This window comes from Stegostoma tigrinum, chromosome 7 (genome assembly GCF_030684315.1).
Source record: "Stegostoma tigrinum isolate sSteTig4 chromosome 7, sSteTig4.hap1, whole genome shotgun sequence".
NCBI lineage: Eukaryota > Metazoa > Chordata > Chondrichthyes > Orectolobiformes > Stegostomatidae > Stegostoma > Stegostoma tigrinum.
The window spans coordinates 16,661,978-16,688,377 of record NC_081360.1 but is presented as its reverse complement, the minus strand read 5'-3'; the positions used below and the strand labels follow the sequence as shown (position 1 = coordinate 16,688,377).

Sequence of the window (26,400 nt, the reverse complement as noted above, 5' to 3'; positions counted from 1 at the left end):
TGAATTCAATGTTCAGTCCCGAAGACTGTTAAGTGCGTCAGCGGAAAATGAAATGCTGTGCCTCCAGCTTGCTCTGGTTTCTCTGGAACACTGCAGCAGACTTAGGACAGAAATGTTAGCTTCCGGTCATTTGCTATTTTAATAAAAACTGAAAGAACTGTGGATGCTGTAAATCAGGGACAAAAACAAAAGTTCTGAGGGTCCCTGGATCCGAAATGTTAACTCTTGTTTTTCTTCACAGATATTGCCAGACCTGCTGAACTTTTCCAGCAACTTCTGTTTTGGCGCTATTTTAATAAACCATCTTGCATAAAAGTGCTGTTTCCACTCCTGTCACTGTCCTCACGTCCTCTGGAGATCTCTCCCTACAGCTTCCCACCTTGTACACCCCCAGCCCATACAACCAACTTCTACCTTCTTCGCAAAACCCACTAATGAGATTGCCCCGAGAGCTTCATTGTTTCAGGCTGTTCCTGTCCAACCTAAACATTTTCCTTCCCAACTTAATGATTTCTCCTCACCTTGTTCAATCTTTTTCCACCTACATTTGAGATCTTTCTGATGTTTTATGTTGGTTCTATATTTTCCAGTTTCCTGGTTCTAGCTGCCTCTTCACCATGAACCATGTAGTTCCTCTACACATTCATACCCCATCAAGATGATCTAAAGGCTCTCTGCTTTTTCCTCAAAAGCAGGCTTGAACCATCCCCACCCACTATCACCCTTCTCTGCTGGCTAAGGTCATCCCCATGTTGAACAATTTCTTCTTATTCAAGTCACTTTCTCTAAGCAAGAGGCGAATATCTATATTTGCATGGATCTCAGTTACGCCTGATATTTTTGGTGCAGCTTTCTGCTCTTATCTGGAATTCATCTCTGCTTCCAATTTTCATCCATCTCTCACATACATTCAATGGTAAGGTCCTGGGGAGTGTTGCTGAACAGACACACCTTGGAGCGTAAGTTCATAGTTCCTTGAAAATGGAATTGCAGGTAGATATGATAGTGAAGAAGGTATTTGATACACTTGCCTTTATTGATCAATGCGCTGAATATAAGAGTTGGCGGAGTGGGGTCATGCTGCAGTTGTATAGGACATTGGTCAGGGTGCTTTTGGCATACTGAGTGAGATTCTGGTCTCCCTGCCAAAGGAAGGATGTTGTGAAACTTGAAAGGGATCAGAAAAGATTTACAAGCACATTGCTAGGGTTGGAGGGTTTGAACTAGGGGAAGAGGTTGAATAGACTAATTCCCGTGGAGTGGTGGAGGCTGACAGGTGACCTTATACAAGTTCAAAAAAAATCATGAGGGGCATGGATGGGGAAAACAGACAAGGTCTTTTGCCCGAGGTGGGCAAGTCCATAACTAGCAGGCATAGGTTTAAGGTAAGAGGGGCAAGATTTAAAAGGCACCGAAGGGGCAACTTTTTCACGCAGAGGGTGTTGTGTATCTGGAAGGAGCTGCCAGATGGAGTGGTGGAGGGTGGTACAATTACAACATTTAAAAGGTATCTGGATGGATGTATGAATTGGAAGGGGTTTTAGAGGGATATGGGTCAAATGCTGGCAAATGGGCCTAGATTTAACTAAGATATCTGGACAGCATGGACGAGTTGGATTGAAGAGTCTGTTTCTGTGTTGTACATCTCTACAACTTTATGTACCCTGTCCATGTCCAGCTCTGACTCTTCCCTTTCCTTCCATGACCTCAGTTTCCATTTCTGGGCATAGGCTATCCACCAACATCCATTCCAAACCTAGTGGCTCCCAGTTACCACGAATGTACATTCTCACAGCCTGTTTCCTGCACAGACTTCATTCCACTTTCTCATTTTCTCTGTCTCCATCATGTTGATTCTGATGATACTACCTTTCACAGTTTCCTCAACCCCCAACAACAATTGTTGACATGGCCCACAGCTGTGCCTAACCCATTCCAGCACTTCTTCCCTCACTTTTTTCCCTTTCTTTCAGAACAATGATGGGGTTTCCCTTCTTCTCACTTGCCACTCCATCTCCGAATTCAAAAAGGATCACGTTCTACTATTTCTGCTACCTCAAGCAGTATGCCATGTATGCCAAGCACATCCTCCCCCTCCCTTCCCCTGTCAGCATTCTGCAGGGATGTTCCCTCCTCAACAGCCTAGTCCATTGTCCATCACTGTAACATCTCTTTAGCACCTCACCTATGCCCCTTCCCACATAATCATTTAAGTGTGACAGTTGCCTTTTTCCCTCTCATTGTCCAAGGCTCCAAACGTACCTTCCAAGTGAAGCAGTGATCTATTTGTACTCCTTTCAAATTTAGTCCACTATATCTGCTGCTCATAACGTGGTCACCTCTACATTAGCATGAGCAAATGCAGACTGAATGACTACTCTGCTGAAAACCTCTGTTCTATCTTTAAGAATTATCCCAACTGTAAATTGCTTCCATTCAAATACACTACCTTGCAGCAATATTCTATATCTTGGCTTCAAATCATTCTATGCTGTCTCTTCCCACTGCCCTTGCCCTTTATCATCTTATTAATTTCCTCTAGCACTTCCTTCAATTCCGGCTTCTTGCACATCTTGGATCTTAATTGCTCCACAATTGGTTGATTTGGCCTTCAACTGTCAAAACCCTAAGCTCTCTCTTCTCTTTAGGATACTTCTCAGAACCTACCTTGTTGACCAAACACCTGTCCCAATGTTTTACTCTGGCTTGCAGTTTTTCCTATGAAGTACTTTGGGACATTACACACTGTTAAAGGTGCTATGAAAACACAAGGTCTATGATGAAGAAAAACCACTACAGCCAGTACAGGTTTATTCATTTTACAGGGCAGGGGGCAGTTTGGGGAATATTAATTTATATTCAATAATATTGGCAAAGGATATCTCAGGCTTATCCAAACGTATGCTGGATTCCCTGCAATACTCTTCACACATTGATAAGATGCAGACAAAGACACATAACTGAGACACAGAAAGAGGCAGATATTGAAGTGCAAAGTATTTGAGCTATTGGAGGAATTATTTTTAGTTCCAACACAAGAGGTAGCCAAAGATAGAGTGCTGCCTGCTGATAACAGATGCAATCACAACCAGACTTGAACTCCCTGGAAAGAAAAGCTGTAGGGCAGCATGGTTGCTGATAGTCCTGTGGTCTGCAGAGATGTAGAGAGAATATGCAGCAGACAGATGAGGAAGTGCCCTGAGTATGCAGCTATATTGACTGGGTGAGTGAGTCTCGTGGGCTATATGGCCTCTTCCTACTAAATTCGTTGACATTCAAAAATCACATTTACTCAGGCTTCTCAAATGTGCCACAGCTGTTCACCTTATATATTACTGATCTGGATGAAGGGACTGGGGCATTCTGGCGAAGTTTGCCGATGATACGAAGATAGGTGGACAGGCAGGTGGTACTGAGGAGGTGGGGAAGCTGCAGAAAGGTTTAGACAGTTTAGGAGAGTGGCCCAGGAAATAGCTGATGAAATTCAATGTGAGTAAATGTGAGGTTTTGCACTTTGGAAAAAAGAATACAGGTATGGGCTATTTTCTAAACGGTGAGAAAATTCGCAAATCAGAAGTGCAAAGGGATCTGGGAGTGTTGGTCCAGGATTCTCTAAAGGTTACCTTGCAGGTAGAGTCCGTGATTAAGAAAGCGAATGTAATGTTGTCGTTTATCTCAAGACGGTTGGAATATAAAAGCAGCGATGTGCTTCTGAGGCTTTATAAGGCTCTAGTTAGGCCCCATTTAGAATACTGCGTCCAATTTTGGGCCCCACACCTCAGGAAGGACATACTAGCCCTGGAGCATGTCCAGCGGAGATTCACACGGATGATCCCTGGAATGGTAGGTTTAATGTATGATGAGCGGCTAAGGATCCTGGGATTGTACTCATTCGAGTTTAGAAGGTTGAGGGGAGATCTAATAGAAGCTTACAAGATAATGTATGGTTTAGAAGGGGTGGACGCTAGCAAGTTGTTTCCGTTAGGCGGGGAGACTAGGACCCATGGGCACAGCCTTAAAATTAGAGGGGGTAAATTTAAAACTGAAATGAGATGACATTTCTTCAGCCAGAGAGTGGTGGGCTTGTGGAATTCATTGCTGCAGAGTGCAGTGGAGGCCGGGACGTTGGATGCCTTCAAGGCAGAGATCGACAAATTCTTGATCTCAAAAGGAATTACAGGCTACAGGGAGAGTGCAGGGAAGTGTTGTTGAAATGCCCATCAGCCATGATTTAAACGGCAGAGTGGACTCGATGGGCCAAATGGCCTTACTTCCACTCCTATGTCTTATGGTCTTATTCCTGCGACTCACCATTGGCCTTGAGCTGAAACATCCCCAGAACAATATAAAATTATCTGTGGGTGTCTAAATTGGTTAATGGCTTGCTGGAATGGGACAGCCACAGTTACCTGAATCAATCCAGTCTGATCCCAAATCAACCACTGCCAATGGGAAATCTTACACCACTTCACAATTCGAAAGGAAGCTTTCCTTTTTCCCACCACCTAGATATAACTTAATAATTCTTCAAAGCGGTATGGGACCGCTGCTCACCACCTTCTCAAAGGCAATTAGGAACGAGCAATAAGTGATGGCTGTGCCAGCGATACTGATGTCCTAAGAACAAACAAAATATCTGCCCTAATCCTCCCTGTCCTTGTCTCCAATTATCGGAAATCTTTGCCTTCTCGTTACTAACCCTCTTGTCAGGGGTGTGCCCCTGTATATTCCATCAAAATCTCTGACAATTTTGAATATGCCTATTAAATATTCCGTTAAATTTCCCTGTTCCAAAGAGAACAATATCAGCTTTTCCATTCTCTTCACCACACTGCAACAAATCAACTCATGTAGTTCACTGATTTCTTCAACATGGCTAATTGGATCTCAGCTTTAAACGTTAACATTTAACAGTGGCCATTTTATCCAACTTGCTCTAAACTTCCCAGCAGACTTTGAAGTGAATTTATGCTGTTCTGTGCTTGGAAGAAGTGAAGAAAGCATTGGAGTGCATTAAGGGAAAGCAGGCTACAGGTTTCCTAAAGAAAGAATAAGTGAATTAATTACAAACTCGTGATATTAATTACCTTTACAGAACTGAAAGCAGGCTACCAATTTTGTTATACATCTGCTGCTTTTACATCTTTTCTACAAATTATGCTACTGATCAAATCACAGGTCGATGTGCACATTTCCCCCTTTTTCTTCCCTATTATTGTGCTGATTGCAGTTCCCAGCACAGATTACCCTCCTCGTCTTGTACATGAACCACATGCATTGTGTACAATCCACATTCCGTTTTTACTGAATGCCACAAACAAAATCCAGATGTGACTGGACAGCTTTGAGAATTGGAAACCAATATAGAGAGTCTACTAGCAGTATTTCGATTTGACTGCCATCATCGTGGTTTTCACTAATATCAGCTGACTCAAGCTTGAACCACTACTCAGAATGTGCCCAACGGCCTACAACAGCTTCTCCCGCCCTACAAGCCCGAGATAACTTTCTCCGCCTTTAAGATGTTCTGTAAAACCTAATTTATTGATCCAAGTCATAGAACCATTGAATCCCTATGGTGTGGAAACAGATCCTTTGGCCCAACAAGTCCACACCGACCCTCTGAAGAGCATCCCACCCAAACCCATCCCCACCACCCCTTTTCCCTGTAACCCACCTAAGCTACACATTCCTGAACACTGCAGGCAATTGAGCATGGCCATTTCACCTAGCCTACACAATCTTTGGACTGTAGGAGGAAACTGGAACACCATGAGGAAACTCACGCAGACACGGGGAGAATATGCAGGTGGAACTGAACCCAGGTCCCTGGTGGTGTGAGGCAACAGTGCTCACCACTGAGCCACTGTGTGCACCCCATACCACTTCCACTGAGCCACCATGCCGCCCCTAATGCCTAAATGTATGGCTTGATGTAAAATTATACCTGATTTATGTTCCTGTCGGGCATCTTGAACATTTTATCACAATGAGGATGCTACAGAAATGCAATGTTCTTGTGTATAATAAAACCAGGCTGAAACTGAAGAACTCCTAACGTTCGGTTTCTGTGTACGGTTGTGCTGAGATATCCTACAGTGTATTAATCTCCTTCTGCCATTCTGAACTGGCCAATGGCTCCTTCTCATCTTTTTGCTCTTTGTTTCTCCAGCAGCTGAGCCGAGGACTGGAGAGGGTTAAATGACAGCAGGCAGCTAATGATGTGCCGACCCATTTGCATCAACCACAATTGGTACCTACACAGGGGAGCACTCTGCTGTCTGCAAATGTATTTTAATTTTCAGTAGACCAGGAGCACGCCAGCACAGCAACTAAATATCACCCTCTCTGCACCCCAAACAACAAACAGATAACCCTGGAGTGGTAGTGGGGTGTATCCCAAAATCTATAGCAGGAGGGACTCAGACTCACAAATAATCATTAATGAGCACTACTGCACACAATAGATCAGTTTCTTACTCAACTGGTTTTGATCAATCATGTGCTGGATGACACGGTCAGATTTTAGTTATTCAAGAAACTTGTTCTTGAAGTACTATTAGGGTTGATTACCAGAACAACTAGGCATAATCAAATGCTACAATCTCACTGAGCAAAATTATACTGTTGACTTCTGCTCATTGGGCTAATACTTGGACTGGTGCAACACTGACTTTACATGGTTCAATCTGTGACTCATTAAAAGGGGAGTGCCACAGGTAAGATAAATGTATCTGGGTTAGGATTCCAATGACCCCTTAATGAAACTGCACGTCACTTTCAACTGTGGGTAGCAGTGCACCCAGCAGTGCTCAACACCCTTAGACTCAGTTAGGCTCAAATAAGAAGCCTGAACATTTCACCCACGAAGGCAGCTGGTGTCCATAAAGATCACACGTCAGTAGGAAAGTGCACTTCTGGAGTGGAGGGCCAAAGGACAGGACATAGTTTAATGTTAATGGAAGAAAATGATGCGTTGGCACTAAATAAAAACCGAAAGAACTGCAGACGCTGTAAATCAGGAACAAAAATAAAGTCGCTGGAAAAGCTCAGCAGGTCTGACAGCATCTGTGAAGGAGAAAACAGAGTTAATGTTTCGGGTCCGGTGACTCCGGACCCGAAACGTTAACTCTGTTTTCTCCTCCACAGATGCTGCCAGACCTGCTGAGCTTTTCCAGCAATTTTGTTTTTTGTTCCTGATGAGTTGGTAGTTTTCTGGCTTTGCAAAGCCAGTAGATAGTGATATGAAAAGGCCAAGAGAATGTAGAGGAAAAATTTTTTATAATAATGAAGGGGTTCAATAGGGTAGACATAAAGATGATGACATAACTTAAATAGATACAGGAACCCGAAACGTCAGCCTTCCTGCTCCTCTGATGCTGCTTGGCCTGCTGCATTCAACCAGCTCTACACCTTGATATCTCAGAAACTCAGCAGGTCTGGTAGAGAAACTGGGTTAACATTGTGAGTTCACTGTGGCTCTTCTTTGGACAAAATATTAACTCTGTTTCTCTCTCCACAGATGCTGTCAGATCTGCTGACTTTCTCCAGTGCTTTCAGTTTTTGTTACAGATCTCCAGCATTCACAGTATTTTGCTTTTATTTCAGTGACAAATACACTTGTGGGAGATCATGGCTAGGAACAGAAGATAGATTCAAAGATGAGATTAATAAATCTAATAGGGAATGTGGGAAAAATATCTTTACCTGGAGAGTTGTTAGAATGTGGAACATATCGATGGGTTAGTAAGTTTGCAAATGACACTAAAGTCGGTGGAGTGGTGGACAATGTGGAAGAATGTCGCAGGTTGCAGGGAGACTTGGATAAAGTGCAAAATTGGGCGAAAAGGTGGCAAATGGAGTTCAATGCGGATAAATGTGAGGTGATTCACTTTGGGAGGAATAATAGGAAGGTAGAATACTGGGCCAATGGAAAGATTCTTGGTAGTGTAGATGTGCAGAGGGACCTTGGCGTCCATGTACATAGATCCCTGAAAGCTGTCACCCATGTTGATAGTGCTGTTAAGAAGGCATACGGTGTGTTAGATTTTATTGGTAGAGGGATTGAGTTCCAGAGCCAAGATGTCATGCTGCAACTGCACAAAACACTCGTGCGGCCTGTTCTGGTCGCTCCATTACAGGACGAATGTGGAAGCATTGGAAAAGGAGCAGAGGAGATTTACCAGGATGTTGCCTGGTCTGGAGCGAAGGTCTTATGAGACAAGGCTGAGAGACTCGAGTCTGTCCTCATTGGAGAGAAGAAGGCTAAGAGGGCCTTTAATAGAAACATACAGGAAGATCAGAGAAAGATGAGACAGGGTGGACGGTGAGAGTCTTTTTCCTCGGATAATGATGTTGGCTTGTACGAGGGGGCACAGCTACAAATTGAGGGGTGATGGATTGAAGACAGATGTCAGAGGCAGGTTCTTTACCCAGAGAGTGGTAAGGGTGTGGTATGCCCTCCCTGCCAATGTAGTTAACTCAGCCACATTCGGGGCATTTAAACAGTCCTTGGATAAGCATATGGATGATGGTGGGATAGTGTGGGGGAATGGGCTTAGATTAGTTCACAGGTTGGCGCAACATCGAGGGCTGAAGGGCCTGTTCTGCGCTGTATTTTTTCTATGTTCTATCTAATTAAGTTGAAGCTATACAAACATGAGGGAGAAATACAGGGTAAGATGAAGTGAGAGGAGGCTTATGTGAGATTTAAACACTAGCACTGACTTGCTGGGCTGAATAGTCCATCCTTGTGGCTTAAACACCATACAATTATGTGTAGAATTCTTATATTTTCTAGCGACAAGCATAAATTACAAAGTAAAGGAGATTTGCACTCGACCTAGTTGGAGAAATGCATATCATCTGAGGAGGCTTATTAAGGGAATTTGAGTAAAACGATGAGAAAAACATAGCAGACGGTTGCACAATTGTTGCCTGGGACAAGAGATAACTGGTGCAAACAAAAAAAAAAATCAAAATTCTGTTGACCATGATGGAGAAAAGTATGTGGCAACCTGTAGGAGATCCTGAAGAAAATGAGCAGTAGTGACAAGGTAATTGAAATGGTGGTAGATTTTCTTCCAGCAGATCAGTAAGATGATTTCATGACGATGACGAAGGCAAATGGCCTTCATAATGAGAATATTCAAGTGCTTGAGCAGAGATGTCTTGCTCCAACTGTATAGGGCCTTGGATGAGATCACACCTGGAATACTGTATGCAGTTTTAGTCTTAGCGAGTTTTGAGAAGATTTGTAGCTCAAGTTGAGGTTCTGGATGTGAGTTTGCTCGCTGAGCTGGAAGGTTAGTTTTCAGACGTTTTGTCACCATTCTAGGTAACATCATCAGTGAGCCTCCAGTGAAGCCTTCAGACGTTTCGTCACCATTCTAGGTAACCTTCACTGGAGGCTCACTGATGATGTTACCTAGAATGGTGACGAAACATCTGAAAACTAACCTTCCAGCTCAGCGAGCAAACTCACATTCAGTTTTAGTCTTCTTTTTCTGAAGATGGATGTTCTGGCTATGGAGGGAATGCAACTAAAGTTTACCACGCTGATTCTTAGGAAGGCAGACTGACTTACAAAGACAGCCTGGATTGATTAGGACTCTATTCACTGGAGTTTTGAAGAATAAAGGAGATCTTATAGAAAGATATAAATTCTAACAGGACTAGATGGAGGAAATACAGGAAGGATGTTCCTTATGAACTGGGAGTAAAGAATCAAGGATCACAGTTTAAGGATTTGGGGTTGGCCATTTGGAACTGAGATGAGTACATTTTTACACACAGAGCTGTGTACCTGTGGAATACTCTGCCATAGAAAGCGGTTGAGGCCAAATCATTGAAGATTTCATAAAGAAGTTAGTTAATGTTCAAACAGCTGAAGGAATCAAAGAACATGGAAAGAAAGAAGGAACAGGATACTGAGTTAGATGATTGGCCATGATCATACTGAATGGTGGCACAGGCTTGAAGGGCAAAATAGCCTCTACTTATTCCTATTTTTCCAAGTTTCTATGTTAATTAGAAGGCAGGCATTTTAAATAATTGTAAAAAGAATTGGAGGAGAAAAATGTGTCTTTGGAATGAGATGGGTTTTTGTGCAGAACACTCTGGGGTGAAGTGCAAGAGAAGCCCCTCGATTCTTTTGGAAGGGTAGTTCTTTGGAGAGAAATAGTTTTGGAGAGGTAGGTCTTTGAAAAGAAATGTTAGAATGTTTGACATTGAGCAGGAAAGGGGATTAAAGTAGTTTATTCGTGGAGAAAACAATGACAGAGATTTGAGGGGTTCAGTGACCTGTATCTATGAAGAAGGCAAATTGCCTTCATAATGAGAGTATTCAAGCATGAGAGCAAGGATGTCTTGCTGCAGCTATACGGGGCCTTGGTGAAATCACACATGAAATACTGTGCGCAGTTCTACAAAATCCTTTGTTACAAATCCTTTATACTGGAAGCAGTTCAGAGATGGTTTACTGTACTGTTTCCTGAGATGGGGAGATGCTCAATAGGTTGGGCCCTTATCCATGAATTTAGATGAATGAGAAGTGATCTCAATGAAATGCATAGGATTCTGTGGGGAATTAACTAGTTGGAAACAGGAATTTTCACATAAAGGGAGACACTGTACCTAGGGTACATAGTTTAAAAGTAAGGGGCACATTCTCTGGCATGAGGGCATGCTGAGCACCAAGCAGCATGCCCATCCTTTGAACAGAATTTGTTCACTATGTGTCATCTCCTGTTGCTCTGGAACTCTCTTCAGTTAACTAGGTAGACAAGAATTCAGAGCCTCAACAGCATTGCAATAAACAACTTCTTTGTTCAGCTTCTTCAGTAAAAACTTTAATCATGGCTTCAGTGTCTGTGATTTTAAAAAAAAACAACTTTCATTTAAATGACCATCTTGGGGCCTTAGCTGTTCCAAAACACTTTGCAGGCAAAGCAGTACTTTCAGAAGTGCGGTCACTGTAATGGGGGAAAGTGTAGCATCCAATTTGCACACAGCAAGTTCCCACAAACACCAATGAGATAATGGCCAGATCACAGGTTTGAGTGTTGGTTGTTTGGGGATAAATATCAGCCAAGGGGAACATCCCTACTCTTCTGTGAAACTGTTTCTTGCGATCTTTTACATCTACCTGAATAGCCTCAGTTTAACATGGCATCTGAAAGCCAACACCTCTGACAGTGAGGAGCTTTCTGGGTAACTTATTTATAATATGGCCAAGAGATTGATGAAGAGATTGTCTTAAACGTGTCTACGATATTCTATCAACATGACTAAATGGAATCTGTGGAGTACAAGACCAATTGATGGGAATACTGATGATAACTGGGTTGTGTTAAGCAGCAGCAGAAAGGACAGTGGCCTGCAAGGATGTAGAAGCACCAAGACTTCAAAGCATGATGGAAATGTTCTTGCACCATCTGCAGAAAGAGCTATTATGCCCATTCTCCAATATAACAGCACAGTAGATCCTCCTTACCCATGTTTATGACTTGGAGGAAACAGCTTATTGGGGTATTATTAGATTTGGATCTGACTTTGGCCAATTGACATTTCTCTATTGGGATTACTTTAAGAGTTCATTGGCCAAAGTTAACAGCCATAAGAGTGAAGGAAAAGACTGCCATGTGCGATACTGTGTCTCATCATTTTAATGCTGATACGAGCCTTCAGCTCCAACTTGTATCTCTGTACGCTGTCAAAGTAATGTTATTATTTCTTCACATGCTATAATATATTATAGCATTGTCAGCTATGGACTGCCATATATACTGAAGCTCCAATACTGCAGATATAAGTTCCCAGACTGTCACATACTTCATATCTGACAAAATAGTAGTACTTTTTCTACAAAGAGGTACCAATAATTTACTTGGACACGACTAGCATAACATGGAGGGTAGAAGTTTTAAAAATATGATGGAACTGTTGGTCAACTCCTCAGTGGCTACAGGGCAGCTTCATGTTCAAGTTTATTTTCATTAATCCCCCACCAGCAGGACAATGAAGGAAATGGGATAGACAGGGGGGCAAACAGAAGGAAGAAACACAACAAAGTCAAGGAAACAGGGGGAAAGCAATAAGAAAATGGAGCAGTTAGCAATAGAAGTACTTAAGAATTTGCTGTATTTCCTGTGTTTGTACAAGTGAAGGTACCAACAGAAACAACTGTTTTCATGTGCCCTGTTGACATTCCCCACATTTTTGTGTATGTAGGATGAGCAGAAACAAGGGAGTGGAAACAGTTGTAATAAGAGAAAAAGGCATCGCTGTGATATGAAGACACTGTCAGGATTAAAAGGACAATAACTTACTCAATGCCACCTCTCTAGCTAGTTAAATGGAAGAGACACTATTTGTGAATAACGTTTCTAGCCATTAGCTAGTATGTCCATAAAACTGGCTCCCGAACCAGAACTGAACAATGGCTTGCCTGGGAGTCACATCATATTCATCTTGTTATCAGGTTATGACCCTCAAACTGCCATGATCACCTCTGCACTCTTTGTAGCCTACGTTTCAGTCAGCTGCTGGGTGCAGGCTTCATCTGCCAGCAGCTGGTTTATGGTGCTTATCAATCCGTTATAATGAAATGGCCATTAACTCACTCTGAAAGGTCAGAGTGCAACGTGTACATGACTGACACCACACTCAAACATCAGTAAAGAAACGCAAGACCCTTCACTCCCCCAACACAATTTGTTATGACATTTGTGCCTACTTTATTCACAATAATGAAAAGCTACTCTAACCTCCTGATCAACAGAAGCTAGAATACTTGTAGCCAGTTTCTGCAGTAAATTATCTTGAGGTGGAATATAAACCCTTTTCACAAGTACATAAATCTGTATTTGTATTCAAATAAAATTACTTTAGGACAGTGCAAGTCTCCTTTACAACATTAATAACATACATATTTCTATGTTCAGCAGTGACTAGACTAGTAAAAACAACACCCATTATTTCTCATCAGAGAATTGCCTGTTCCAGTTACAAGGCTATTATACTCATTTTATTTCTTGTAAAACCTTTTTTCTCCCCGGTCAAGCAGTATGAAAACATATAGCAAGATCTGGACAGCATAACTGAAGATCTATGTCCACATGCCAGTGAAACTGAAAGTCAGCAGCTAGGGTACTTAGCCTCAAAATGAACACGCCAAAAGAAAACATGATATATATCTATAAATTTTTGCTTATATGGAATCAGTCACCAGCAATAACCCACTTTCAAACAGCCTTCCCTTTCCAACACAATGCTCATTCTCAAAGTCATCCACCGATCACTGCATGGGGGGATAAGCAATTATTTGCTTTTGTTATTGCAGTGGTACAAGCATACAGAATGTAATAGTGATAGTCATACAGAGTTTGATGGTTAATGCGTGTGGTTTATTGGAGTGTACATAACACAGTATTTTGCAGCGGCAGACACAGCACAAGCAGCAAATTGTCACAACCTGTTGGCCAATTTATGCTTCTCTGAAAGGAGGCTTTGTGAAATTAGCAGCTTAACTTCAAACTTACCTAAGTTTGAAGAAATTCCTCCAAAAGCAAATTAAGGCCACATCAGAAAGTTAGGGCCAATGCTGCCTTTAAGCTGTGCAGCTGCTGCTCTGACATGTCGTGCATAGCAACATGCATGCCGATGTGGATCGTAGCATTGACCTCTGGTTTTACAAGTTGCTGCTGCACATGCACCTCAGAGGTCCGTGCAGAAAACAAAACTAGAGGGAACACAAGATAGGGCCAGCATTTAATGGCACAAGGATCCTTTAACAGCGAAATTTATTATCCTGCAATACCACTCGGCCTTTCTGGAGCAGAAACTGTGGAGTTTTATTTCTTCAGAAAATAAATAGTTAATGTTATAGTTTAATTGATATTCTTTACATTGTTAGTTCAATTTTTTAAACTTTCCAATCTGCCATTTTTCCCTCTCGCCTAGTCCAATGTTTCCCTCTGTTTATTTCTCTGCTAAACTTGAACCTAATTCAATAGATTTTTTCCTAATCTTTAAACCTTATTGATTGAGGAGCGTGTGCGTCGGTTCTACCATTTACCAAGATTCAAAATGCCACAGTACCCTCTCTGTGCCATTAACAACTCACATTTCTAATGAATTACAGCATAAAAAACCGCCTCAGCTGAAGAAGATCTAACCGTCTGCAAGATGCTGTTCTCCAGCAAAATCTGGGCAGAGGGCATCAGAGGAACATTCTATAATATAAAAATTACAAGGGTTCATTTTGGATGATAAAGTTTAATCATTTTAATGACCACTATAGTTTATCATCCAATTTATGAAAAGAGAAACACATTATATACGAAGCATAGAGGTTAAAATTACTTGCTAATCCGCAAGCCTGTACACCTGCTCCTATCTTGTAACACTGAGCCATGTTGCTGCCTCGGAGCCAGGGGCACAGGTTTGATTACACCCTTGGGCCACTGGCCTGCATGGAGTTTACACATTCTCCCCATGCCTGCGTCAGTTCCTCTGGGTGCTCCAGTTTCCTCCCATAGTCCAAAGGTGAGCAGGTTAGGTGGATTGTCCATGCTAAATTGCCTATAATGTCCAGGGTAGTGCAAGTTTATGTGGGTTAGCTATGGGAAGAGCAGCCTTAGAGGGGTGGGGGGGGTGGGTCTGGTTGGAATGCTCTTCTGAGGGTCTGTGTGGCCTCGACAGGCTAAATGGCCTGCTACCACACTATGGGGATTCTACGACTAGCCCAAGGATGCTCTTTTCTTTGGGCTGGATGCACATCTCAAACTCAACAAGCAATGCAGGATTACTTAGAAATCTGGGATAACCAATAACGAATCAAATACATGATCGTAAACACTGAAAAATGAAAAAAAAAGGAGTTGCTACATAATTAGGCACAGGGAAGTACAGCTCTCTCACTTCCAATTGAAGCGTGAGTTAATAATCATTTCACTTATCTTGTAACCTGCGGTATACAAAGAATGAGCTGCACCAATAGTCAGGGGAACAAAACAGAGGGGCAGACACTATTCTAGTCAGACTGTTTACACTGAGGGGACAGGCCAACTAACAGGCAAGGTGGCAGATTTGATTCTTAGAAGACTGACACTTTCATGCTCAATAAAACATAGTACAGTCAACATCCTCAAGATAAAAAAAAATCACCTGTTTTTCAATACGTCAGTGAGGACGGCGAGGTATCACCAGCAATATCAGACTGAGAGAGAATAATATTGTGTCACAATGCCGTTACAATAGTTTTGCCTATTACTAGATATTGGACATAAAACTTAGCGAGTTCCACAGATGCACTATCCTTTCACAAACTTCCAATCAGAGTTAAAAATTTTCAATAACCAACCATAATTTCATTTCAATTCTCTTCTATCAAATACAAGCAGGCCAATCCATTTAAACCTCTACTGGACATGTGACCTTCCAGTGAACTTGTTAAAAATGTTTCCCTGCTTCTAACCAAATAACTCCTGCCAAGTATTATTGGTGGGATTCTGACAGTAACGGTTAAGTAAGCAACGTGATGGAACACAGTGAGAAAGTCTCAAATAAATCACCTACTAAATATATGGCACAGGTAGCACTGATGGGCATCTCAAAAAGCTTCAGGATTTTGACTATCAGGAGACCAGAAGCATCAAATTATGACAAAGGCTTTGCGGTTGGCAATGGTATATGTTAGATTTGTGTAATAGAGTTGTTTAAATTGTCACACATCAGCTCATTATCATAGGAATCTTAAGTAGCTTAGTAGGTAGCAATCTTGTCTTTGAATCAGAAAGTTATAGGTTTGAGTCCAATTTCAGAGACTTAAGTGCATAATCGAAGCTGACACTTCAATGTAGATCTGAGGGAGTGCTGCATTGTCTGGGGGTTCCTTCTTCCAGAAGGGACCTTCAACTGAGGTCCCATGAGTCCTCTCAGGTGATGTAAAAGATTCCATGGAACTAGCTCAGAAAAAAGGTTTTCGAATACTAATCCCTCAAATAATGGCTGAAGTGAAATTCCTGTTTATTATGTCATGGGAGTTTGCTGTGTGTAAACTGGCTGCCTTACAACAGTATTTTACTGGCTGTAAAACACTTTGGGGTTCCTAAGATTGTAAAATCACCACACAGTGAGATCTCACAAATAGCGCAGAAGATGAATGATTAGTCAATCAATCTTTGGTGGTGATGTTGAGGGAAGATAATCAGAATGCCAGGAGGACACTCTAATCTTCTTGAAGTCATGCTGTGGCATGTATTCAATCAACTTAAGAGTTAGTTAAGCAATGCTTGGGAAGCTCACAGTAAGGTGAAAGAGGTACAAAAATTCAAAATACAATTGGACCGCACAGCAGAATGATATTAAATTAACTCAAGAGACATGTTTAAATGGACAGAAGGGTTTTTATTTTGCGAATATTTTTTGGAATGCTCAATGACAACACAGGATGCCAAACATGAAAGGAACCCAGATTCAGCCTCTTAACATCCTGACACGGCACAAAGATGTCACGGAACCACAAGTGCTACTAACATTGCTTTTACATCATTATCAGTGTCACTTTCCAAAATGGAGCTTAGGTAGAATTCTTTCACTGTCACTAACAGTGTGTCAAAGGGTGAACTCCATAAACCCTAGCATAACAGCAAATATCCGAGTTGGCAAAAGAAGAACAAAGCAGCAAAGGCTATTATCGTCTTCAGAGCATGCTGGAGTAATCAAACTAAATTTAATCTACATACTCAAAAGCTGACCAGGGGCTAACAGCCGGCTGTTGGAATAAAAGAGATGTTCTTGTTATTCCATTCAGACATGAACACACTGCTACTAAAACTAACGGTCAGAAGAATTTATGAAAATATATTTTATAACTAGATACATTTTTCTTCTAAATCCTGCAGTTCTGATTTCTGACACCATGAACTGCGACAGAAGTAGCACAACAATAAAGGGTTAGGGTCTCTTTAAGGACTGCCAATGAACTGCTTTCCTACACAGCCAATTACTTCTCCATGTCTGTCAGTCAAAGAAAAAATGACTGAACCCATTAGATCAAACCTTTGCCACTGCTCATAATGCACCTCTTAGGCCTCATTAATCTGAGTCAGCGGCACACAGCCAGTGGTGCTCAACAAGGCAATGAGAGCCTCCCTCACACCCCACGTGAGTCCTCTCATCTCCGAAAACAGTGCTAATCAAGCTATCCTTATTACCCGACTCACTGTCATGTGAACAGCATTCACTCCTAACTGCTCTCATTACGGGCCCATCTTCAGAGACGTCTGACTGGAAAGAAAGTCTGATCGCATTAATATTCATGACAATAATTAGTATTCTAGGTCACTGAATATTCATGCTATTATTTTGGTTTTATGGGTTGGACAAAGTCCTTACTGTCAGTGTAGAGGGGACTTGCATTCTCGGGCTTTTATAGATCAAAATTCTGTCACGTTCACATTCTGTGCTGAGTGGAAACCTTGTTACGTGACACTGGCAGTTTGCTGACCGAAAGTTTACATCTTTGAAGTTTACAGCTGCGATAAATGAATTTATCGGATGAAACAAAAAAATTAACAAGGCAATTATAATTCTTGTTAAACTGCACAGAACTGGCATATGTGGTCTGCACTCTTTACTTGCAGAAATGCTATCTATATAAAAGATTTGCAGGTTTACTGATCTCACACAAATAAATATAAATAAGTTAATGATGTCCTGGAGGGCTTTGAAAGAAATTTACGAGAGGTTTCATATTAATGTCAGCAAGACAATTAATAGTCAAAACACGTCAGCAAATGCCTTCTTTATGCCGAGACCCAAGAGTTGCTAATAAAAAAGGATCAACTGATTTTAAGGGGCTTGAGAAGTAAATTAGTCCATCTTGGGTACCAAAGAGTAAAGAACTGATATCAGATCACAAAAGCAGATCGCAAAAGGAATGTATCAGAAATTGGAAGCTATTAGACTAGAAACGGGTGTTTTTGAATCACAGAAGTCCACACTTCCCTCTAAATACTGCAACCGACTATATATCATGTCACAGAGCATTATTCTATCGAGGTATTTTACGCTGTATCAATCTAGTTTTCTCTATTCCTCTCCTAAAGATGCTGACTCACACTGAGTTACGTATCCGACTCCACAGGCACTGACTCGAAACCTCTTTCTCTCCTCGAGTGCCACAATCTCATGTATATAAACCCAGCCAATGCTGGTATACTACCTGCTCAATTGAGGCGATTGGTCCATTAAACTAAAAAACATTTTCTTTGAACAGTATCAAAGTTAATCAAATTATACATCATTTTTATATAACCTTTTCAATTCTACAAGCAGTGCTGCTAGCTGATATATTCTTTAGGTTCAAACTTGATGTTAGATATTTTTGACTCAAATTCCTGCTTTTTCTATTATATTCTGGACACTTCTTTATGACAAAGAGCAAATTTGACTTCTGAGGACAAGTCATGCTGGACTCAGAACGTTAACTCTGTTTCTGTCTCCACAAATGCTGACAGACTGCTGAGTTTCTCCAGCACTTTGTTTTTGTTTCCAATTTGACTTCTTATGCCTTCTAACAAAATTGACCAGTCATATTTAACAGTATTAATTCTTTCCAGAGGATACAGTGAGCACTTAAGCAAGGCTTCTTCGAGAACATACCTGTGACCTTCAACAACCCAGAATGACAAGGGCTACAGGCACATAGAAACACCACAACTTGCAAGCTCCTCTCCAAGTCACAAAGCATCCTCATTCTAGCTGGGTCAAAATTCTAGATCTTCCTCCATAACAGTATTGTTTGCATATTCACCACAGGAAGTGCAGCAGTTCAAGATAGCTCATCACTACCTTCTCAAGAGCAACTTAGGGTGGTAACAAAAGGTGGCCTTGAGTGGTGCACTCATGCTGAGCATTTTTTGTTTAGAAAGAGCAGTCTACAATGAGTTCTTACAATTCATACGCTTGATTCTTTTAAAAAGAGGACACATTTCTACAAAAAATTCAAATTTTAAAAACGTCACCTGGACGTGGAACATCTGAAAATGAAAGAATTGCATTTATAGAGTGGTTTTCACAACCACCATAAGTTCTAAAAGAGCTTTACAACAAATGAAGTGCTTTCCAAGTGTTGCCACTCTTGCGGTGTAGGGAACATGGAAGTCAATTTGTGCAGGGCAAGCTCCCACTATGGAAAATGAGACAGTGCCCGATTTCTTTTTAAGTGACGGTGATTGAGGGGCAAGGGTCAACCAGGGTATCAGAGATAACTCTCCTGCTCTTCAAAACAGGGCCAAGGATTTTTTTTATATAAACAGTCACCTGTGCAGCGCTCCCTCGATATCACACTGAACTAACTATCAACTTTGATTGTGTGATCAAGTCCAAGAGTGAGTCTTGAATGTGGGACACTGTGACAGAGGCAAGACTGCCACTAACTCAGCCACATTTGACAATCAATAAAGTAATTGTTCAGAGATAATGGGAATTGCAGATGCTGGAGACTCCAAGATAATAAAATGTGAGGCTGGATGAACACAGCAGGCCAAGCAGCATCTCAGGAGCACAAAAGCTGACGTTTCGGGCCTAGACCCTTCATCAGAGAGGGGGATGGGGGGAGGGAACTGGAATAAACAGGGAGAGAGGGGGAGGCGGACCGAAGATGGAGAGTAAAGAAGATAGGTGGAGAGGGTGTAGGTGGGGAGGTAGGGAGGGGATAGGTCAGTCCAGGGAAGACGGACAGGTCAAGGAGGTGGGATGAGGTTAGTAGGTAGCTGGGGGTGCGGCTTGGGGTGGGAGGAAGGGATGGGTGAGAGGAAGAGCCGGTTAGGGAGGCAGAGACAGGTTGGACTGGTTTTGGGATGCAGTGGGTGGGGGGGGGGGGGAAGAGCTGTGCTGGTTGTGTGGTGCAGTGGGGGGAGGGGATGAACTGGGCTGGTTTAGGGATGCAGTAGGGGAAGGGGAGATTTTGAAACTGGTGAAGTCCACATTGATACCATATGGCTGCAGGGTTCCCAGGCGGAATATGAGTTGCTGTTCCTGCAACCTTCGGGTGGCATCATTGTGGCAGTGCAGGAGGCCCATGATGGACATGTCATCTAGAGAATGGGAGGGGGAGTGGAAATGGTTTGCGACTGGGAGGTGCAGTTGTTTGTTGCGAACTGAGCGGAGGTGTTAAAGTAATTGTTCAGCAGTGTTTAGAGAAAACACATTCTTATTAAGCATGCATTTTCATGGCAGATGTAGAATGAAATGATTTTATGGAGCTTGTTCAATACCTATTGTACAATTGCTTGCTTTGTTGGGGTGGGGTCCAGTCGACTCAGAATTCTGAGTCCTGTTTACTTCCTCAGTAAAAGTTTGAACTATCCAATAGTTTATAATAAAGGACTCAATTCAATTTGCATGGTTTTTACTTGAAGTTAACAGATCGCTCAAGTGAAATAATTTGAGCAAAAAACATGTCCACATCTCATGAAAGAATAAATAAAAGAGTAGATTGTATCATTTCCCCCAAGATAGTGTGCTTTCCCCATATACTGTACAAATAAACGACATAGTTAAGTACAGTCACCCTTAAAATGAGGAACCAGTTCCACCAATAAACCTACACCAAGTGTGAATTGAACATGATTAGATGTCAAGTGCTTACTTGGAGATCATCACCATTTTTCTTTGCTCTTTTCTAACCAATGCTCTCCTTTGAGTAGCCTCTCATTCCCCAAGTAAAACATTAATAGCGTATTTATGCTGCGTCTGCTTGATTCCGAATACAATGCATTGCTCTGTCAATGTTTTCAATGCTAACTCCAACTTTACACTCTCCTGCATTCTCCCCAAACACTTTATCCTCTGTATCTAAGCTCTAATGGGATTGCACGTGCCACAATATCACGATGTCACTCAATAGCTTTAAGGATAGCAACAAACATACTTTATTTTCTTAAGGATCATTTTGTCGAATGTTTGGGATGGCAGACACTTCAAGCTAAAATTCAGCGTACCTTTGACACCTTGAAGTTAATTACACTCCCCACCATAATTTTTAAATGCAACTGCATAATGATTTTGTGTCTTGATTAACCCTTTTATTTTCAATGGGATAACAAATGGATTATGATTGCGCATATAGGAACATACCAACTGGTGTGCCTTCATGGGAAATTAAAGCCTCAAGTCAGTGATCAAGCTCACTGATTTGCATTGACAGCTTTGCTCAAGCCCCTTTTAAAACAGCAGGGAGAAGATACTTCCCTTTTTTTATGGGTTGGGTGGGGTTGGTGGAGTTGTTCTAATTTCACTGTCTTCAACCTCTGGACAAGATAAGAAAGAGTATCTGATACAAAAAGTACTTGCTTTCCCACATTTAATTTGCTAATTATCTTTGACTTAGCCTTCTCCATTCTTACAATTCACAGGCAGCTGTTCATCTCAGTAACTGATGTAGCAATGTGCTAGCTGCTTTACTGATAGCAGGACAGATCACTTTGCTGCTTCATTAGCTGCACATCTGGCTGGGAATCACACAGAAAAAAGGAGTAAAAAAAGAACTTTACATTGGTTTCAAATTGTACCATACTAAGATAGCTGACTGGCATTATATTAGTGAGGGCACCTGCAGATGAACTGAAGAGCCGGTCTCCACTTTGCTCTGGACACAAGTCTGGTTCCTAGGTATCCACGCCTTGTGTGCGCTTCAGAACGGTTACAGACACATGCAATTTCCAGAGGTTAATTTCCGAGATCACGTTGCATTACTCACCTGGGTTCTGCGTAATGTGCAAATTGCTCAGGTCTTTGGGCAAACCATTTGTTTTAGGACTGGAGAGGGGGGCACAGGCTGAGGTTGCACGAGGGGGCCGCTTTCCAGGAACCTTAACTGTAGTCCGAAGGAGGTCAATCTCCTTTCCATGGACATTCTGCATGTAATCCTAGGCACAGACATAGAAACACTTTTAGAATGAGTTTCCTAAATAAAAATAGTAAAATGAATAAGCACAAAGTGAATTTAAACGTCTTCATGAAATCTTTAACTGCAAGAGGAAAAAAAAATTTTATTCGCCAGATTTGATGTCACCACTAAAATATATCACAAAATCAACGTTAACATATAGATAAAACAGGAATTAAAAAAAAAAAATCGCTAGATTTTAAAATTCCTTTTATTTTACATTGACTCATTTTATTCTCATTAAACTGCCAGGAAACTATCAGAAATATTTACAAACATCGAACTCCACTTACCACATGTGTGACAGAATCAGAAATTCAAGTCAGCTCGTCCTGTTTTTCATGTGCAAATACTGTCTCTATAATTAATTGTGTCAGTTGTGTCCCAAGTACTGATCAGAACAGAAAGATCTTAACAAGACACAGGGCAATTCAGACCAAAGTACTCAAACAACTCTTAACAAGTCACTGGAGACTACTTGATGCAAGTCTCCACAAGTGTGGTCCTTGCAGACCTCTGCCCCATAACAGCTTGAAAAGAGTAATTGCAAACCCATTTGCGTTTATTGCTGTTCATCAACCCCAAAAAGCGTAACTGGGAGGGCCTCTGGGCCATTGCTACTCTCACAAAGCATCAATAAACTAAATGACCGGGTGCTCAAATCCACCCTCTTTGCTCCTATGCTGCCACTTGTTTTTACAGCGGGCTCTAATTATGTTGCATCTATTGCCATCCACTTAATTAGCTGCATTAATGTGATTTCTTTTCACATAGTCAAGCAATTAAGAGCTATGATTGAGTTTCATTCAATTAGCCTCAACAAACATGCTAATTGATGCCCCAGATGCAAATGAGGTGCGATGAGGGAAACCTGCTGGCGATCCGCGATTCTGTCACAAAACCACAGCTCTCTAAGTACTGACAGGGCGACAGCATCAGTTCAGATACCTCCAGCGCAGCCTCTTTTGACTTCCACTGCACAATGAACTGGTGTCTTGCTAATTGTCGCTGCCGTTTATGAGCAAGTTAGAGGAAAACAGACACCGTGCATTATTAGATCAAAAGAATCAAGAATTCCCACACACTTTTAAATAAGGCAGCCTATGACTGTTGAGTAATTCTGCCTTTTAAAAAGAAGAGATGTTACAGTTTCTTCCAGGGCACAGGCAGGTCTCAGACAAATGCATCACATTGAGCAGCCACAAACATTTTGACCCAAAATCTCTCACAACAGAGACCAAGAGAATTTTGTTAAGTTTAGCAACGATTGCAAACTTGAGTAAAAATTATGTGAACAGTCCGAGCAACCAGCAGCACTACTGCACTCTGATTCCATCTAAACATGCCAAGATTCCCCAGTCAAAGACTTAATATTGCAAATGTTGCCTTCTCCAAGCAATGATGCAAAGTATTAGGCCATTATCACTGTTCATCATGACATGCAGCAACGTTCCAACAACAATCATGATACAAAGTGAGGTCATATTAACAGCAGTCAGGACACAATAGGATGACAAAGAACACTGAATAAAAGGAGCTGCTATTTGAGCTTCATTCTCTGAATAAAATGGAAACTTGAACCTTACTGGCAAAGGTGCTCAGAGTCCAGCCGAATACATTTCTGTACAGGGATTTTCCTGTATATTTATTTATATTCACTCATAGACACACACATGTGCACACACCAAACAACTAGAGGTCAGCATTTATTGATATGTCAAGAAGAAAAATTTCAGACTGGACATCAAAACAGTTTAGAGAAATTGTTAAAGAGGATTGCCTGTTGGATTGATCAATGATTTAGAAATTCACATGTTGCTTCATCAAATCGCAATATACATTTCTGTCGGAGATAACAAGGTGTGGGGCTGGATGAACACAGCAGGCCAAGCAGCAAAAAGGAGCACAAAAGCTGATGTTTCGAGGACCTAGGCCCAACATGTCAGCTTTTGTGCTCCTAAAATGCTGCTTGGCCTGCTGTGTTCATCCAGCCCCACACCTTGTTATCTTGCATTCTCCGGCATCTGGAGTTCTCATTATCTCTAAATACATTTCTGTCGAGTTCAGTGAAGCCAGGTTGTGATTCATTCCGCTGTGGCTTGTGCCCTTCAATTCAACAAGGATTGGGTTCCAATATTCAAGCTACAGCGATACATTCCCACCAACACTTTCCTTATCAGCCCATGGTACAGAGCAACATCCAAGAATTGCTTCAAGCTATAGTAACCTACAGTTTGACAGAAACATGGAAATCCAATAATCCTGGTCCATGGAAGTGCAGATCAGTGGGTTGAGTTTAAGTAGAAAGATCTGCCAAATGTTGGGGACTGTGATTGAGCCAGGTCAATGCAATAGTGGGAGGAATATCCCAGGCAAAATAAAACAAATTGACAACACAAATGCAAACGTTTCTGCGTGGAAAAAGGAACCTGTTGTTCTACAACCTTGGGATGTCTGCAAAGTACTTCACAGCTGATAAGGGACCCTTGAGCTGCATTTCATGAAAATATGGCAGCCAATATGGACACAGAAAAGCACCATAAACATCAAAGTAATAAAGACCAGACAGGAAATCAGTTTTCATTTAGTAATATTGGTTGAGATAAATACCAGCCAGGGCCCTGGGGAAATGTCGCAGTTCTTCAGCAGTTAATACCAATGGATCGTTTACATCATCAGAGATAGCAAATCTTTACTTGGGTAAACGTGTGGGGTTGTTGGATGGAACTGGTGAAATCCCGGGGGATGAGATGGACAGAATGTTGGCAATAAATTTACAATCACAATCTGACTGCACAGATAACTTTCACTCCCTGCCTTTTAATGTACTTCAGAAAGAAAAAAGTCTTGATATCAAGATTTTTATCTTTCTATTACAAAAACCACCTTTTCTCATGTGTCCTGGCCAATAATTATTAAAGAACCATCATATTAAAGTTATTGACCAAATGACCTGGTCATTATCACAGTCCTGCTTGTGGGTTGTGCTGAGCACAAACTGTCTGCCTCGATGTTTCCCACAAGAAACAGTGACTGCAATTCAAAACATAGCTCATTGGCTCCAACAGACTTTGGGAAATCCTGAGGTTGTGGAAGACACAAAAGAAATACAAGCTCATTTTTGACCAATAATAACGAAATCCCAGGTATCAGTGATGTAATGTAACTCATCTTGCAACTTCCTTTCTCCCACAAATTCAGTAGAGGGCAACAACAGGCATCTCTGCTAACATCCTCGTTTTGACGTTCTAACTAAATCAAGCAGAATATGTAGACCGGGGGCATGGTGCAGGCCCTTCAGCACGGCTTGCTGATGAACTGAAACGTGCTATCAGGGATATTTGAAACAAAACTTACCTAAAATAGTCTGGCATCTTTTCTGAAGCTAAGGGCAAGACATGCAGGTGAGCATATTTCATGAATTGGCATAATGGTTTGATTGGTAATGTCAACTTTGCTTTGGGTGTAAAGAGAAGAATAGCATTTGATACAGCATGGATTGAACTTTTCTACAGCTAGTAAAATGCATACAAAGTGCAACTGGTGTTATAACATTTAAATGCAATAGCCAACTGGTGCATAGAAAGTTCTCATGAACAATGAGATGATGATCAGATAATTAGTTTTAGCAAGATTTGTGGATGGCTAAACACTCAGACTCTCACATTCACTGACGTAGGTGGAGCCTCAGTTTAACATTCCCTCCGAAAGACAGCACCTCCAACAGTCCCCCATATGAAGACATTGTGGTCTTGAACCTACAAACTTTTTGGCTCTGAGAAAAGAGCAATATCCACTTGGTCATAACATTCTGTAATTGTAAATTTATCAGAAATCAATGGTTTCATTTTAGAAAAGTAAAAGTTAGTAGGGTAGATGTGAAAGGAATCTTTTAAAGAGCAGCCTTTTGGCAGCCAATATACATTGTTAAAAATTGCTGACAGTTCATTCAAAGCTTGCCTATTTGGTGCAAAAGCCAAACAGGCAGGAGTCCCATTTCTAAATAGGTTTTCAAACAGTGCAATTTCTCCCTGTGATCTTGGTTTGCGATTTCCCTGATGTAAAAGAAAATCTTCATCAATAATATTTTTATCTCCTCCACCAGCTTCCTTAATTGTCTGGTAACTGAAATTATACTTAACAATCTAATTGTGTGGACCTTCGGGTGTCATTAACAATTAAACAACTTGAATTAAGGAATGCACTAATTGGGAAGCCAGGACAGTTGGCTCTCTCATTCTCATATAAGCAGCACACACTATAGTTGACTTAACGTTGCTGTCATATCTATGCATTTTCTCTTCACAGCAGCTCAGTCTGAGTTGCACATACCATTATATCCTTCATGAAGTTGGTGCTATTTAACTTTTTGAAGTTAAATACTTGAAGGTGTATTAGGTACAGGTTGATAATATATAACAAACAAGTGGGACTAACTGCAT

At 41.4% G+C, this 26,400-nt stretch overlaps 1 protein-coding gene across 11 annotated transcripts in view; it reads right to left on the bottom strand.

The window, feature by feature from the left end:
- Window positions 1–26,400, bottom strand: part of agap1 (ArfGAP with GTPase domain, ankyrin repeat and PH domain 1) — a 667,156-nt gene that overhangs the window by 159,482 nt on the left and 481,274 nt on the right. For all 11 annotated transcript variants that reach the window (XM_048534221.2, XM_048534222.2, XM_048534223.2 and 8 more), the window contains exon 11: window positions 21,770–21,938. In XM_048534221.2, coding sequence (XP_048390178.1) covers window positions 21,770–21,938 — 169 coding nt within the window. The remainder of the gene's footprint in view (window positions 1–21,769; window positions 21,939–26,400) is intronic.